We start from the raw sequence: 15,814 nt of genomic DNA, 5'->3' as shown, positions 1-15,814 counted from the left end.
AGTTTTGATTTCTATGACCAGAGCCAAGCTTTCACTGCTGTGGAACTTCATAAAAAGATTTGTACAGCACTATACATTGGGTCTAATTTTCTTACTCTCAGGCTCTATAAGTTGTCCAGGCTGTTTGTATTTTGCACCAGACAGTAAGTTTGTTCCAAATATATCGTAACCTTAGCATTAAAGCTAAAGCCTCATGCTTTTCCAGAAAAATGCTCTCTATTGGGAAGCCTTTAAACATCTCAGCCCACCTGATATAACTGAATCAGAATCTTTGGGATCAGAACCAAGCATCAGAATTTGCTCTCCAGGTAATTCCAGCATGAAACCAAGTTAGGCCTCCTGTATAGGAAAAGTCTTAACTGCAGCAATCAAGCCTGCCCGGCCAGTGGCCTCTCTGACCAGCCATATCTGCAGAGTGCAGGGTGTGTGGAGTAGACTATGTACAGCAGAGCCCCCCGAATTCCAGAGCAAGAAAAGGCCATTGATGGTTAAATGTTCCATATAGTTAGTGAACAGGAGTTACAATAGTCTTTTCCTTCTTTGTCTCTTACTATCAAGTCTCATGTGTTGGGTATGAGCTAAACTGACCATTTATTTCATAGACTGAACATTAGTCAAATAAGTTCTCTAAGGGACCAAAGGAGAAGCAATTGATAGCTGAAATAGTAGGCTAGAGGTACTTGGGGCTGGGTCATACTGGCAGACCTCAGGGGAAGTTCACAATATTCACATGCTAAGCCCTTGAACTTCTCTGGCTCTTGCTCATGGATCAGGTCGTAGTGATGTGGTGACTTAGTTTCCGACAATCAACTCCTAAAAAAGAAATATGGGCAGCAAAGAGAGCCCTTACTTCTGGTGTTGCTGATCCCCAATGTGTAAATTCCTCCACCCTGGCTGATACCCAGCCACCACAGTACAGGGATTTGGGGAGTGCTGTCTCCAGGCTCTCAGAAGTAGGCATGAGCCAGTTTGACGTGACACCTTTGTCTGGTTAAGTCGCCCTTGGATTCAGCAGCACTCTCTAGTAACCTCCCAACAACCTCCCTTTCGGGTTGAGACAGCTCCGAGGGGCCATTTAATCCTTGCAACCAAAATAGCTTAAACTAAAACACTGAGATAGCTTAGCCACCTGAAGGACAGGCCTTCGTAAGACTCTGCAGGCAGACAATACACTTTGATCACTCCCTTATCTACTTAAGAGAATGAAAATTGGGGGAATTTCCTAGAATTTGGATTTTTAGCAGAAATAAACTTTCCATTGGAGAAACCTGTCCCTGCTCTGTCTGCCCCTTGTCAGTTTCACCCTAAAGCTGACTTTCCTTGTCCCCAGCAGTGAGAGCAGCTCACAGTATTATGTACTTTCCAGTAGTCTTGTGATTCACTGTGATTTAGTTTAGGTCACCTGCCCAGCCCTCCCCTGAATCGGTCATGGCCACCAAGTGGGCATGGGAGTGCTGGCTGGACTAGCCTGGATCTCTTGCTCCAACCTTGGCACGGTTTCTGCAAAGCCGTGTGGACCACCTGGACAACCCAGGGGCCTCTGGGAAGGAAGGCAGAGCCTGTTTGCTGGATGACGGGGGAGTGCCAGACCTCCCCAGTACTCACAGGTTCTGTGGTGCTGGTCACACAGGGGCCACCAGGCGGCCCCATCCTGGCCCAGCTCGGCACCAGTCTCCTCACCACAGTCTTCTGAAGCATTTCCTCTACTTTTCCTCCCACGGAGCACTCTTTCCACCTCATCCTCACAGCGATCCCCATCTTTTCTTTCAAAGCTCCATTCAGAGTCAGCAGCGCCTATGCTATTTTACCTCCCCATATTCACTTAGTCCTCAAGCTTCCCTGTGCCTATATCCCTCTGGAGTTGGGGTCTGCTTCTCCAGTTTGGCTGCACGATGCTTTAGTTTGGCATTCTGCCTTTGAAGGGTTTGGGGGCAACTAAGTTCTCTCTCTTTGATGCCTGATGGAGAGCTTCAGTGGTGACCCCTCTGGTGTCCTCACATTTCAAAATCAAAATGATTGAAGTATGTGTATATACACGCCCACATGTGAGAAAGAGGAAGGGAAGCAGACTGGAGCTGGGCAAGAGCAAAGGTTTGGGGCCAGGCAGTGCTGGGGTGGAACTGTAGCTCTACATCCTTTTAGAGCTGAGGCCATCACCAGCGGATTCTCCACTTACTGCTGTTTTCTTAAAAACAAGTAGGCCTTGTATGTTATGCACTCCATCTTTTTACGATTCACTCTCGTGAGTATGCCATCATGCTGGTATTACCCACTCCATAATAGCTTCAATAAACAGCAAGAGTAATGAATACTAGTAGCTCTGAGTGTCACCACGGCTGGGGTTCCCTTGTTAGTAAGTCAGACGGGCCAGAGAAAGTAAAGATGTTTCACATCTCCCACCCCCCCACGCCCCGCAAAAATCCATTCTAACAATCTTACTACATCTGGGGTAGGTTTAGTGCATAAGAAGTGGAAACTAATGCAGGTCTGGGAACATTTAGTTTTTAAAATAAGTGTTCATTATAGCAAAAATGCCCACTAGAAGGTTCTTCTATCAAGTTGCATTTGTCTCGCTCTGAATGACCCTTCCGTCTCTGCACGGTATTGGGTATTGATGTGGGTCTGCTAATCCTAGGCGCTTCGCCAGCCTCCATTTTATTACCTACAGTTCTGTATTCCTAAAGCAAGGTCAGAACTGCCTGGTCATAGGAGCCCAACCCTGCGAGGCTCCGTTCACATCAATTACGAGCATAAAGCTGGATCACCCTGGAAGGGTCTGCATCACGAGGTATGACTGGGAACACCCGGGGGTGCTGAGGACGGATGCATAAACTTACTCCTGACTTACACATCATGAAGTATGACCAGGAATGCCCAGGCAACTGTTGACTAATGTATAATGAAGGACACCCCCCTACCCCCCCAGCCCCCGCCGCCAAGCTTATCAGCGGAATGCCTTATTGATACTATTGAAATCCTGACTGTGGGGTCAGGGCTGGATCCACATACCAAGCTGTCAGCAGATGAGAATTACAGTTCCACCTTCCCCTGCTTCTTCTGCTTCTCCCTCTCTTTTCCTACTTCCTCCTATGACTAACGCTGTGTGACTGGTTTGTCAATAAAGGCCAGGACCTTGCTCTTGAGCAGTGTCTTGCATTATGTCACCTGCTCCATGACTCTCGTTTCTTTATCAGTGTGGTGTAGCCCGACACAACATATTGACTCGCTTCTCCTGTCAGCTTCCCAGCTGTGAGCCTCAGCTCAGCCACTTCCCAGCTGCGGGCTTAATCTCTCTGAACCTCACCTTGCTCATCTGTCCAATGTAAAGGCACACTCTGTTTATATCCAGTGCATTGCATCCGCCTGCCACCTTTCCTTGTAGTATTTATGACCAACACACCTGCTGGACATCCAGACTTGCTGGACAGCTGCCTTTAGCGGGGTCAGGACTGGTAAACCCCAGCTACTCCAGGGCATCACTGCCCGCCGTGGCCTACCTGGCTTTGGGACAAGCCTTTTTCTGCCGCCTCTTCCACTGGACAGCATCACTTTGGAAAGCTCTCTGTAAGCACTGGTTGTTTTACAGGTTTTGGAATCTCAACTATATTCTTTCTCTCTTTGCAACAGTAGACACTTTCAGGAGGGTACCAGGACTTTTTTGACATGCGAGATTTTCAAGTTCTATCGGCAGCATTTCTCAACATCTTTGGGAGAAATGCACACAATCCATGACCAGAACCAGAATATACTGAGAAAATAATTTATTCGATTGTAAATCAGGAATTTTATTTTTTAGATGTTTAAGAATAACTGTGAATCAGCTCTTGTGTTTGTCCATTTAGAATTTAAATTTAAATGAATGAAAAAAATCAAGAGTCCTTCAAAAGTAAATGCCAACACTTTTTGCTAATATTATAGAACTGATCATTTCTTTGGTTCGGAACTTAAACCACGAATTCTCCCTGCTCCAGGGCAGGCCCAGAAAACCTGTGTCTATTATAGAGGAACAAGAGTACTAACTGATGTAGTTGGTCTCTGCTTTTCTTTCCCAAAGTCCATTTCTTCAGGATTTTTGTTCATTGTGTTTTATTTGCTGGGTTGTCAGATTTTTTGGCAAGAATTGAAGAGTGGGAGGCACTGTGAGATGGAAGAGAAAATGCAGGTTCCACTTTACAGAAGAAGCCCTGGTGCTACACAGTGTGATAGCTCTTTTGACAAATCATTTGGGAATGGAAGCCAGTGACCTAACCTGGAACACAAAGTAGATAGAAAGATACTTGCAAATGCAAATGAGGCCCCCTGACTGCCTTCCCAGCCCTTTGCTTAGCTTTAAAGAGCATGTAGGTGACACAGCTTCCCTTAGAGAAAGGAACTGAATGTTTGCTGTTCCATTGAGGACTTGGTGTCCATGGCCAGCCCCTCAGTCTGCAAGAAAGTCAGTCAGCCACTGATTACAGGTGTCTGGTTGTTCGGCTTCTGTGGTGCAGAGGGGCAGCAGAAAACAAGAGGCTACTTGTAGGAGGGCTTTTCCTCTAGTCCATTCCTTGACACCAGCCTTCCAGGTGGGGCAGGATGCGCTGAGATCCTGAGAGAGCAGGTGGCAGGACTTGCTGACCACCGATCAGCGCAGGTCAGGGTGACTGAGCACCAGGAAGCCCAGGTTGGAAATTTTACCTCCTCATGAGCCTCTTCAACCCACTGCATGCCTTATCCGTCGGGCACACATCCGCGTTCTCTGGTCAAGGACCTGAAGATACAGCAAGAGCCTGCACACTGAGTATGAGCAGGAGAACGAGAAGCATCTTTTATTCAGGTCCCAGGTCTTCTGGTAGTCACAGGCCTGAGAAAGCTGGAGCTCACCCATGCTGCCTCCCATTCAGCTTCTGGATCCACAATGCCCTTAAGTGCCAACTCCACGTCCTGTGCCCCTCCAAGGTAGCACTACCCCCAGAGAACAGCCTCCTCCTCCACTGTTCTTTGTGATTTCATGGCCAACTCGTTTTGAGGCGTTTTCACATCACCCTGAGCAACTGCTGGCGCATTCAGTATCCCTGCCACTCCGAGCACTTACTCCATTGGGAATCTCAACCAGCTTTCCATAGAAGCCAAACAACACCCCACTGGGAAAAGGACATGAGCTGTAAGTGGCCTGGAACCAGCAATCCGCCTTGGAAACCAGCCGAGGATCACCAGGGTAGGCTGTGTCCCAGTGTGTCCCAGGCTGCGGCAGCTCTCTGTGGCTTTGGTCTCAGCAGAGACCGGAAGGTGTTGAAACCGGGGGCTATCCCCCACCATCATCTCTTGTTGCCAAAGACTTCCCCAGCACCCTTTCCCCCAGTACATTATCTAGCACATGAAGGCTACTTCCGGCTTTGTCTTTGCCTGCAACAAATTTATCATTATTTTGGGGGGGGGGGAGTTTAGCTGAAAGTATCCCCCCCAAACGCCTACCATTCTTTCTCCATGCTACAAGCCTTGAAGTTAAAAGGAGGAAAAGGATGTGCATGTTTTGTTAGTATTTTTTTTAAGAGTCACAATTAAGTGTTACTTTTCTGAGGAAGTAGCCAGAATAATACTCTCCAATTCAGAAGCCCAGCCTGTTTAAGGAGGAGTATCCTCCTCCAGAGGTGTTTTTCGTGTGGCACCATGAAAAGTCAGATGTTATTTCTAACCAAACTGTACTCTTTCGTCTGCCAAGATATCTTCACAATCCTAATATCTGAAGGCAGGCCTATATGATAGTCCCAGCAATATTCTGGGGATAAGATTTTAGTGGGTTTGTTGAGAAGGAAATACTTGTTTAGATGACTTTCATCGTGCCACTCGGCCTCTATGTCATTTTTCTTGTCCTGGAGGATTCCTTTGTAGCACTCCCGTGTGATATTTAAGACCTGATTGGGGGTTCCTCCAAAAATGGCGGCATGGTAATAGAAGTCCCCCTTGCCAAAGGGGATGTAGGCGGCAGACTCCTTCCGCCTCTCATAGGTGAACTCATCCGGGTCGGCCTTGTACCACCAAGCCTGCAGCTGAGCCACCGACTGGCCCAGGGTCTCCACCCCAAAGCTGTCTTGGAAGACTTGGTCCACGTCCATGCAGAAGAGGAAGTCCACTTCGTGCTGGATGTGGGTGACGATGTGCTCCCCGATGGTCTTCATGCGCATCATGCTGATGTCCTGCCACCTCTTCTCCGGCTTGACCTCAAACACTTTGAAGGACCGCAGGGGACTCAGCTCTATCAAAGGCATCCTGGAGACATCGTCCACCATGATGTAAAATATGACTTTGTGGCCAACCATGAAGAATCTATTGGCAGATGTTAAAAACTCCTCCAAGTAATGCTCAATGTACCTGAAACAAAGACAATTGGGAGAAATGTAATCTCTGGGATTTCTGCAGGAGAACACGTGCTGTTCACCACGCCTGTGCTTTGCAGTGTTCATGAGGGACGACTTCCGCCTCCCGCATGCCTTTCTCAGATGGAGGGGCGGCTGTTGCTGCAACTGCTCTGACGGCCTTCCACCTCTCAGCCGCTGCGGAACCTTGGGAAAGGGCACTTGTCCGACTGCCAGTTTGGGGAGGACAACTGAACACGTGAGATCCTGCCCCCAGCGCTCCTCTGGTTCCCGGGAGCCAGTGGGAGTGAGCCACATCTGGGGTGGGCAGTGCCCAGCGCCTTGGGTGCCTGAGTCTTTCTGTGGTTAAAGTAAGGAGGCCTCCTGCCTGCAGTGTAAACCACCTTTTCGGGAGCAGCTTTAACTGTCGCGCAGGTGATACCTACTGTCATCTGCCGTACTTAGCCTTTTGCCTTATGTAGGTTGGTGCAAACTTTGGGCAGGTAAAGAGGGTGCTAGTTCTCTTCCTCCAACTGAGATAGAAGTGACACCTCTTAGTGCACTATTTAAGGTAGGGTGTGTTGGTTTGCCACACATATATTGCAAGATGATTAGTGGAAGCTAATCCCTCCATCCGCACAATTCCCTTTTTGACTTTGTGGTGAGAATATTAAAGATGTACTCTCTTAAAAACTTTCAGAAGATACACAGCTGTCGTCTGGACTCCTATGCTGCTGAACATCAGGCCTCTGAACTTAGCTTGCAACTGAAAGTTTGTGCCCTTTGACCAACACCAGGGGGCGATCATGAGCCTCCCTCAAAAACCCCAAGCTACACCCCAACATTGCCACTGCCTGTCCTGTTAGATGCAGATGTGCAGTGAACCTCAGTCCTTTTGGGGGGGTGCTTTAAGCCTAGTCATTGCCACTTTCTTGTTCTCTGAGACTCAGGGTTACAGGTAGCCTTCCCCGTCACATACTTACTGGGTGGGCCTCACCTCAACACCAGCTCATGGTCTGGATACCCCCATTGTAAGGCCCACTCAAATACTAGAGTAAACAACTTCAGATTGAACTTTAACATTTTCCTTTCTCTTAAAAAAACCAACTTGTGTTTTATAGTATTTTGGGTTCACAGCAAAATTAAATCAAAACTAGTGTTCCCATTTACCTCTCTAACTCTCCACCCCCAACACACTGCCTCCCCCACTATCAACACTGCACCCCAGTGGTACATTTGCTACAGCTGGTGAACCTGTGAGGCTACATCAACATCACCCACCCACCCACCGCCCACAGTTCACATTCGGGCTCACTCTTTGGTGTCCTACGTTCAGTGAGTTTGTCTTGATCATTGTCGTGTTTTACATATTATTTTCACTGCCCTGCAGAACTCTCATGCGCTGCCTGTTCACCCATATGCGCCCTCCCACCTCTGGTAACTGACCTTTTTGCTGTCTCTACATAGCTGGTAACCATAGAACACAGAGCCAGTTCTCACTGGCTTCTTTCACTGAGTTTCCTGTATTTATGCTTCCTCCAGGTCTTTTCAGTGCTCAATAGCTCATTTCTTTTTAGTGATGATAATATTTCACTGTTAAGATGAAACCCAGATTATTTATCCATTTACCTACTGAAGCGTATCTTGCTTGCTTCCAAGTCTTGGCAGTTAGGAATACATCTGCTATAAACACCCATGTGCAGGTTTTTGTGTGGACATAATGTTGCTGACTCCTTTGGGTCAGTACCATGGTTGCTGGATCATATTGGTAGGAGTATGTGCAATTTCGGAAGGAAGCTGTCTTTCCAAGTGGCTGTAGTTTTGCGTTCCCACCAACAAGGAACAAGAGTTCCTGTTGCTCCATAGTTTCTCTAGTATTCATTTGGTGGTGTAAGTGTTTTGGAATTGGACCATTTTAATAGGTGTTTGGTGGTATTTTAGCTATATATCGATTCATTCAAAAAACATCGAATCAATGTCTTTGGTAACCCAAGCTACATCTATCTTGTGAAGACTTGGAGATCACAGACAAGTGGAAGGAACAGTGAGGTGGATTAACCTGCCTCCGACAAATCCCACATTCATGCTCACAGAATGTGGGCTGAGTTTCAGTGGCTGATCACACTACCGGCCAATCATGATGTTTGTGAGTAATGATAATTGGTACTTCTTTTTGCTTTTTTTGTTCTTCTTGGATTCTCTTTCTTTACTACCAGAATAAAGTATGCTTTTAACACTGGCCTCTGGAAACCCAAGGATTTATAATATAGATTCTTTAAATGGAGAGAATATATCCAAGCAACATAAAGAGAGACTTGGACATGGCTGTGTGGCTGGTGGCCAGGAAATGCTTTGGTACTTTGGAACATTAGGAAAAATCTCTTGTGCCCTGAAGCTTGGCGGACAGTCTGGGAAGAGAAGGAGTCATTGTGAGGTTGAACCTTGTAGGGGGTTTAAAGCACTGGAGCTGTTTTCATACATTGTTATTGGAAATCAGACCCGACATCTCACCTCCTAAAAGTCAAAATCCACCCGAGAGGATTTATTGCTGCTGAATACAAACAGTCCTCTCTTGCCTGAGATGGAAAGCACAGGGCTTTCACAGGGATGCACGATTTACAGTTTCATTCTGGGGAATTGTAACTGGAAGGGCTGAGGCCACCAGCATGGGGCCGGGGGTTGGGGGAGGGGGAGGGCACTTCTGTTCTCTTTGGAAACACCACACCAGGAGTGGCAGCGTGGCCGCCCCCACCAGATGAGCTGAGCAGTAGCTCCTAACTCCTCATGGTACAGAATCTACTAGTAGGAACATCACAACTCTAGACTCCCCCTTCTCTATGGAGAAGCCACCCCGGCCCCTAGGATCAGCACAGTGACATTAAGAAGTAAGTAATATGGTGACACTGAGGGCTGGAGCTGGGTCCTGGATGGGAGATGGTCTGGGGAGAACTTTAGATCTTCAGAGATCACTCCCTTAGTCCCTGACCTTCACCTGTGCAGCTCAGGTACACGTCAACCTGGGCCTCCGACTCTTTTTGCACATGACAAAGGAAACAGTGTAAACTTACCATGTCATTTCAGAAAAGGTACAGCTGGAAAGGTCCACGAGGGACAGAAAGTTGAGCTTTTGTTTTGGTTCTGAGAAAATAATTTCTCCCAAAGGGCAAAGTGAATTTCATTTTAAAACTAATATTACTGCTACTTTCACTAAGAATGACTGCAGCCTGGGGAGAAGCGCTCTGAACCAAGAAGTAGAAGCTGAAATAGGACCCTAGCTGACCTCTGGAAGACGAACTTCTGGTCAGCCAAATATTAGGGCCAAATCCTCCAGAAGAGAGGGTAGGAGACCTGAGGAACCTGAGGTATCTGGTCGGCCATGGCCCAACCTGGGAAACCCCTGTTCCAGGGTCACCTTGCACCCAGAGCTTGTCTTGAGAGCACAGATCATGGAGTGACACACAGCTGGGTCATCAAACAACTGGTCTTTGGGGATCTTCCAGAGAAGCCATGGAGGTCAGGTAGGGGCTGGTGCGGACACTCTACCTCCAGGATTCTGGGCCCCGGGCTTCTTGGGTGGAGCCCACATTTTTACCTACAACCCAAGATGCTCGCTTTGTGTAAGGAGGGAGTCATTTTGTTCTTAGTCTTTTTGAGACTCAGTAGAAATGGGACCCAAACGGTCCCATGATAACAGGCTGCTGCTGCCTTATAATCCAGACAACTCATGAACAGCCTCACAAACATGGTGACTGTGGAACAGGAAACAGTCCAGGCCAGTTTTATGGGGGACACCTACCTTCCAATCGCAAAGACCGTCAAGCCCACAGTAATTTTCTGTTTGGCATAATGATGTTCTAAGATGGCTCTGTTGTAAGTGCCTTCCCACACAACTGGTGCCTTCCATCTGGTCACTGTTACAACCTCCGGGCGCTTCCTGATGACAAAACATGGAGCCCTGTGAGTCGCGATGTCTCTGGTGAGGGGGCAGAGACTGGGAAGATGGGGTCACAGATTTGGGGCTACTGTCTTTACATCCTGACCGTAGCAGCTTAACCCTAAGTAGTGTGGCTTGGTTCATCTGCGGTCCCTCCCTCCCTAGAGCTGGGGGTGGTGCCTCCCCAAATCTCACACGAACAATCCACCTATGTCTCTCATCGCCTAGGAAACTTCAAGGGCGTTAGGAGACGTGTGCAGAAATGGGGACAGAGATGGGGTATATATTCCTTGTATAAGTCCCAGTACCACAGCCTCTGAGGGCTGTCTTGGGGGGCCTCAAAGCTCTTGCCTGCATTCTTATACTTTCTGTCCCCCTTTTCTTGCTTTCTTTTTCCTTTTAAACCCCTTATCTCTCCAGCCCCTCCCAAGCTACCAGTGGCTTCTCTGGGAGCTGTGTGTCTCTGTGGCTGCGCTGTGAGCCTAAGAAGGCCTTAGTCCTTGACACGGGGGGCTGAGAGCGACATTAGGCTACAGAGGAAAAACCTGTTACAATTTGCCTTTTGCCAGAAAGTGATTTCTAAGTAGAAACCTGGTTATGGGCCAAAGAGAGCCCCAGCTAAGGGGGTCTTGGTGTTACTTATTTTACCAAGAAGGAGAAACACTCACCCAGTGATGACTGGACAGAGGCCCACAGAGGCCAGGGCCAGACATGGGGCTCTGGCAACAGCCCAGACCCTCTCCTCACACCACTGGTTCCTTAACTGGAACCCAAGGGGTACGGGTAGTGGGGGGAGGCCCGTCCTGAGAACCAGGGTGCTTGGAAAGGACTCAGCAAAGACAACACAGACACAGAGCAGCAAGCGCATGGACAGCTGCAACCTGCAGAGGGCACCTCTGAAGGCCGTGACCCCCGGGCTGGGCGAGGGCGGGAGTGGCAGAAAGGGGTGGAGGTGCTCGCCCACCTCCCTGGGCTCGGGAAAATGGGATGCAGAGATAGAAACAGCATTCAAACCAGGTGCCAATGCTCCTTCTCCCCCATAGGAAAAGCAATATTCAGAAAGGCTGTTCCCTCGGCCAGGGCCACACCGCAGACAGCTGATGATGGTCCTGCGGGCCAGGCGCTGTGCTAAGAGCTTCAATCTTCAGAGACGGGTGCCATTCTGACCCCAAGTGATCAGTGAGAAAACCATCGTGCAGAGAGGTTAAGTCACCTGGCCGAGGTTGCACAGCCAGTAAGTGGCAAAGGTGGGATCTGAGTCCAGATGACCCGACTCTGCAGTCCGAACTGAGAGCCATCAGCCGGTATCACTTCTGTGGACATTTACTCGCTCTGCTGAGGAAGCTGGGAGCTGTCAGCGTTTCCCCTCAGCTTAGCTACTTAGATTTTGGTAGCAATGCAAAATGAGCAATGACGAGGGTTATTTTGGTTTGTTTTTAGAAGCTTATGTGATGCTTTAGTCGCATAAAACCTCCAGCTTTGTTGAATGACAGGATTTCAAACTGAAATACACAAACACACTCACACACACGCTCGCACATACTCACAGCTTATTCTTCTATACCAACCCTCACTCACAGCAGTCCTGAGTTTTAGCACACAGGGATCTTCTAGTAGTTGTGACCCAGCCTGCTAGCTAAGTCCTGCAGCTGCACGTTGGGTAAACAGGTAAAACTATTTGAAAAATAAAAAAGGAAAAAATGGAAGGAGCGGGTGTACTTATTAATATTTGCAGTGCAGAGTGTCATTCTCCTTTACTCCTCAACCACCTTAAACACTGGGGGCGAGGAGAGGTGTGAGGGTCTTTAGCCACCTATTTTACAGGAAGGGCCAGACCTGGGCGCTCAGTCCCTCCACGCACATTTCCCAAGCCCCTGCTGGGACTCAGGCCCGGAGCTAAACTTGGAGATCAGAGAAAAGAAACCCCACCCAGCTCTGTACCTCCCAAAGTCCTAACAGGTGGTTAGCCTGCTACACAAACAGTGGATCCAAAATCATCTAGAAAGATCGAATTATAAAAGCATTGTCCAGTTTGGCTACTTGTCTGGGAAGATTCCTTCTCTCGGAAAAAAGAAAAGAGGAGCAATATTAAAGATGAATGTCTCATTAAAAATTAAAATGTTCTTTTTCCCAGCTGTTAATTATTAAACTGCACTGACAATTCCAAAATGTCAGTGACCTTAAGGAGTCAGACCATAGTCTAAAACCTCATGTAGTGGAGAGAGCAGGAAAGCTGAGGGGGAGATCGGCTACCTGGATGAACCTTTATTTAAACCCCCCAGAATCACAGAAGTGATGGTGGCAGGCCACACACGTACAAAAGCCAGCCCCACCAGGGTCAACTGCCTGGGATGCTCAAGGTCACTGCATGGGCGACTTAAGGAGGAAGAAGTGCCAGGAAAGACTCAGAGCTGCCCAAACACCTACCTTCTCTGCGAGGTACCTACTGTGGCACATGAACTTGTAGTGTTGCCAGCAGAGACCAAAGACATCACACAAAGTAAAAGGGCCTCCAGAACCCCGGCACACACCTACCTATGTTATTGGCAGCCTTTAAGTTGTATGTATTTGGTTTTTCTTACACTGTAGGACCCAAGGGTGGGGCAGAGGAAGTGTTAAAAATCTATGAATCATGCAAGGCCGAAAAAGACACGGAATGACACTGAGTATAGGGACTGACCCACTGGGAAGGGCAGCCAGCTAGACGGAGACCCTAGGGAGAGCAGAGGTAAATTGAACGAGGATGGCGGCCATGGAATGGAGGGGCGGAGAGGATGTGGGGAGAATTTCAGAGAAATGAGCAGAACGTGTGATTGGACTAGTAGATAGGGAGAGGTCTCTGGGATACTGGCTGGAGAGCGAAATGAGAAGTAGGGTGCAATCAAGAAATGCACTGGGTCGCATGACACCTGGATAGAAGACAGGGCTCAGAGGAGACACTGGGCAAAAAATATTAACATGAGGGTCATTCCCACCCAGATGGCGCCTGATGCCATGGCAGTGGATGATGACCCCTAGAAGATGGGGCCTAAAGGACACCAGGATGCGGGACCACAGAAACCCTACCGATGGGAGACTGGGAAGAGGAAGCGGCCCCTTCTCAGAGGCTGAGTAGGGAGAATGGAAAAGTCGGGGGGAAACTAAGAGGATATGGTGTTACAGAAGCTAAGCGATCTTGATGTGAAAATGGGTCCACAATATGCTGTAATATTTTCGGTTGTTCAAAGGAACTTGTTTACATAAACACTTGGATAAACATTTACACAGACATTTCTTGTTTGTTCATCCGGACACTCATCAAAGCATTCATTAATGCCAGAACAGGCTGAGATGGCTTCCAGTTGTTGCCACAGCAAACCAATATTTTTTGACTATCAGTTCGCCATTCTTTTGTCTGTCCTTGCTATCCCCATAATTCAGTTCTCACCTTGACTCCCAAGTCCTGCTCATCAGGTACATGTGGCACACCCTTGTGTGCACCTGGGGAGCTTCCCTGGCTCAGCTAGTCCGCCCCTTGGGGGTGTCTCACCTACCACATGTACACATGTGACAACATGTGTCACAGCGACAGTGCTCCCTCATGTTCATATTCTAGCTCTGGCTCAGCCCTCAGTGCTGGCTGCCCTGATGTTCAGCTCATCAAAGACATGCAAGGGCCCCATTCCATGTTTCCGTGCTGGTGTGGGTTCCCTATCCCAAAACAGTGAAAGGACTTGCCAGAACGTACTCAGTCTTTCCAGAAGCCAAGGTCCTTCCGATGGGTAGTTGCTATTTCTCTCCTGACCCTCCTCTTTCTGTAGCTATTCCAGCAACTTTGAGACTCTCTTCTTTCACCAGCCCTTTCACTGCCAGCGTCAGACAGGATCAGGTTCTATCCTTCGACAGCCTAGGTGGCTTCATCAGGCCCAGTACTCTGGATGGCCTTCATCCGTGTGTCCCCACATCTCTGCTGCTGAGCTCATGGGCACTAGAAATGCCTCAAATTTCATAGCTGAAATCAAATCCTCCATGTGCTAGAATTTGGAATTGTGCCTGTGGGGGGTGATTAGGTCATGAGGCTAGGGCCCTCATGGATGGGATTAGTGCCCTTACAAGACAGATCCCAGATTGCTTCTCACCCATTTTTCCACATGAGGGAAAGATGGCCTCATCAGATGTCAAATCAGTTGGTGCTGATCATGGAGTCCTCTGCTTCCAGAATTGGGAGACATAAGCTTCTTTAGTTCATAAGCCATACAGTCTGTGGTATTTTGTCACTGCAGTTGGAATCTACTAACACCAGCACCTTGTGGATCTCTGACTGGATGCCCTACCAGCATCTGAATACATGTCCGTCACCTCCCTCAAGTCCCAGACCTGCATCCCCTCCTCAGTCCCTATTCTGGGCGGGGGCGCCCCCACCGCAGGTCTCTTGGACCTCAGGGTCACCTTCTGACCTCCCAGACCATGTCCTTCTAAGTCAGACTGATCATAGCTCAATATCCATCCTGGTCAGATTAGTGTCAACCTACCACCTCTGTAAGACTGAGTCTGTGGAATAAAGTCACAGTGGTAGAGTTCGCCTCTTCCTGTGACTCACACCGTGCCTAGTACATGCCTAGTTTTGATCACAACTCACAATGAAAAATACATTTCATATCACAACCAAGTATGTGCACAGCCACTTAGCTACAGACACAGAAACTCCACAGCACAATCTTTATCCTTCATGTGGTGGCTGCTGACATTCTGTTCAATTTCAGTTTCTCTAAAGTTGGTTTTGAACTGTTTAGTTTCTGAATATATTAATAGGTAGCAGCCCTATTTGAAAAGTGTCTGGCAGACATTCATTGCCATTTTACAGAGGAGTTAACTGGGAACAAAGTTAACTGCTCTGACTTAGATGTGTAACAGAGACGTTGCCGTTAAAAGGGGGGGCTCCCCTTAACGATGGGTGGCGCTGAGTGTCCAGGTAAAGCTACATCCATAGGAGGCAGGTATGCTCAAGGAGACACATTGAAAAGGGCTCACTGCTTTTCAGCTTTGGACTTTCACCAAGGACTTGGTGGATGTGGAGGAGAGACAGAGAGACATGCAGAGACCCTTGGAAGAGACACGTGGTTGAGAGACCCAGGGAGAGGCTGACAGTTGTACGTGGGTTTTTGTCTCTTTCATCCCAGAATTGCCTGGCCCCTCCAATAGGGTTCCCTGCCGGAAGATGCCTTAGACTTATGGCGAGCTTTTGGACAGTACCCTGCCTTGGGCCAACTCTGTTTGGCTGGGCACTTACCCGTAAGGGGAGGGGTGACTTTGGGCATTTCATTGGGAAACTTTCCTTTCTCCACTTCTCTTTTGATGCACACTAATTCTATGAAAATTCTTTTACATTAACAGTAAAAGTATTGTCTTTCTGCACACAGGTGACCAGACTCCTTTAAATGTGCAAGCTTGGAGGTGTCAGGGTCGCCCTTGATCTGTGCACTAACAAAAGTTTGCTAACCCTGACCTAGAGTAACTGAAGTTTGTTTTTCTCTGTGAACAAGCGGTCTAGCCTTACAGCTTGACATTT

The 15,814-nt window shown here is 48.2% G+C and overlaps 1 protein-coding gene across 1 annotated transcript in view; it reads right to left on the bottom strand.

Annotated features, from left to right (window-relative positions):
- Positions 1 to 3,764: 3,764 nt before the first annotated feature.
- The window catches only part of LOC101624839 (N-acetyllactosaminide alpha-1,3-galactosyltransferase), a 57,857-nt gene continuing 45,807 nt past the window's right edge, over positions 3,765 to 15,814 (bottom strand). Inside the window, exons 7-8 of the mRNA XM_004677377.2 lie at positions 10,129 to 10,266; positions 3,765 to 6,348 (exon numbers count right to left, since the gene is read on the bottom strand). Coding sequence (XP_004677434.1) covers positions 5,655 to 6,348; positions 10,129 to 10,266 — 832 coding nt within the window. The 3' untranslated portion in view covers positions 3,765 to 5,654. The remainder of the gene's footprint in view (positions 6,349 to 10,128; positions 10,267 to 15,814) is intronic.

This window comes from Condylura cristata, unplaced genomic scaffold (genome assembly GCF_000260355.1).
Source record: "Condylura cristata isolate star-nosed mole 26May11 unplaced genomic scaffold, ConCri1.0 scaffold00006, whole genome shotgun sequence".
Lineage (NCBI taxonomy): Eukaryota > Metazoa > Chordata > Mammalia > Eulipotyphla > Talpidae > Condylura > Condylura cristata.
The sequence above is the reverse complement of the archived record's forward strand: the minus strand, read 5'-3'. Positions and strand labels throughout refer to the sequence as shown.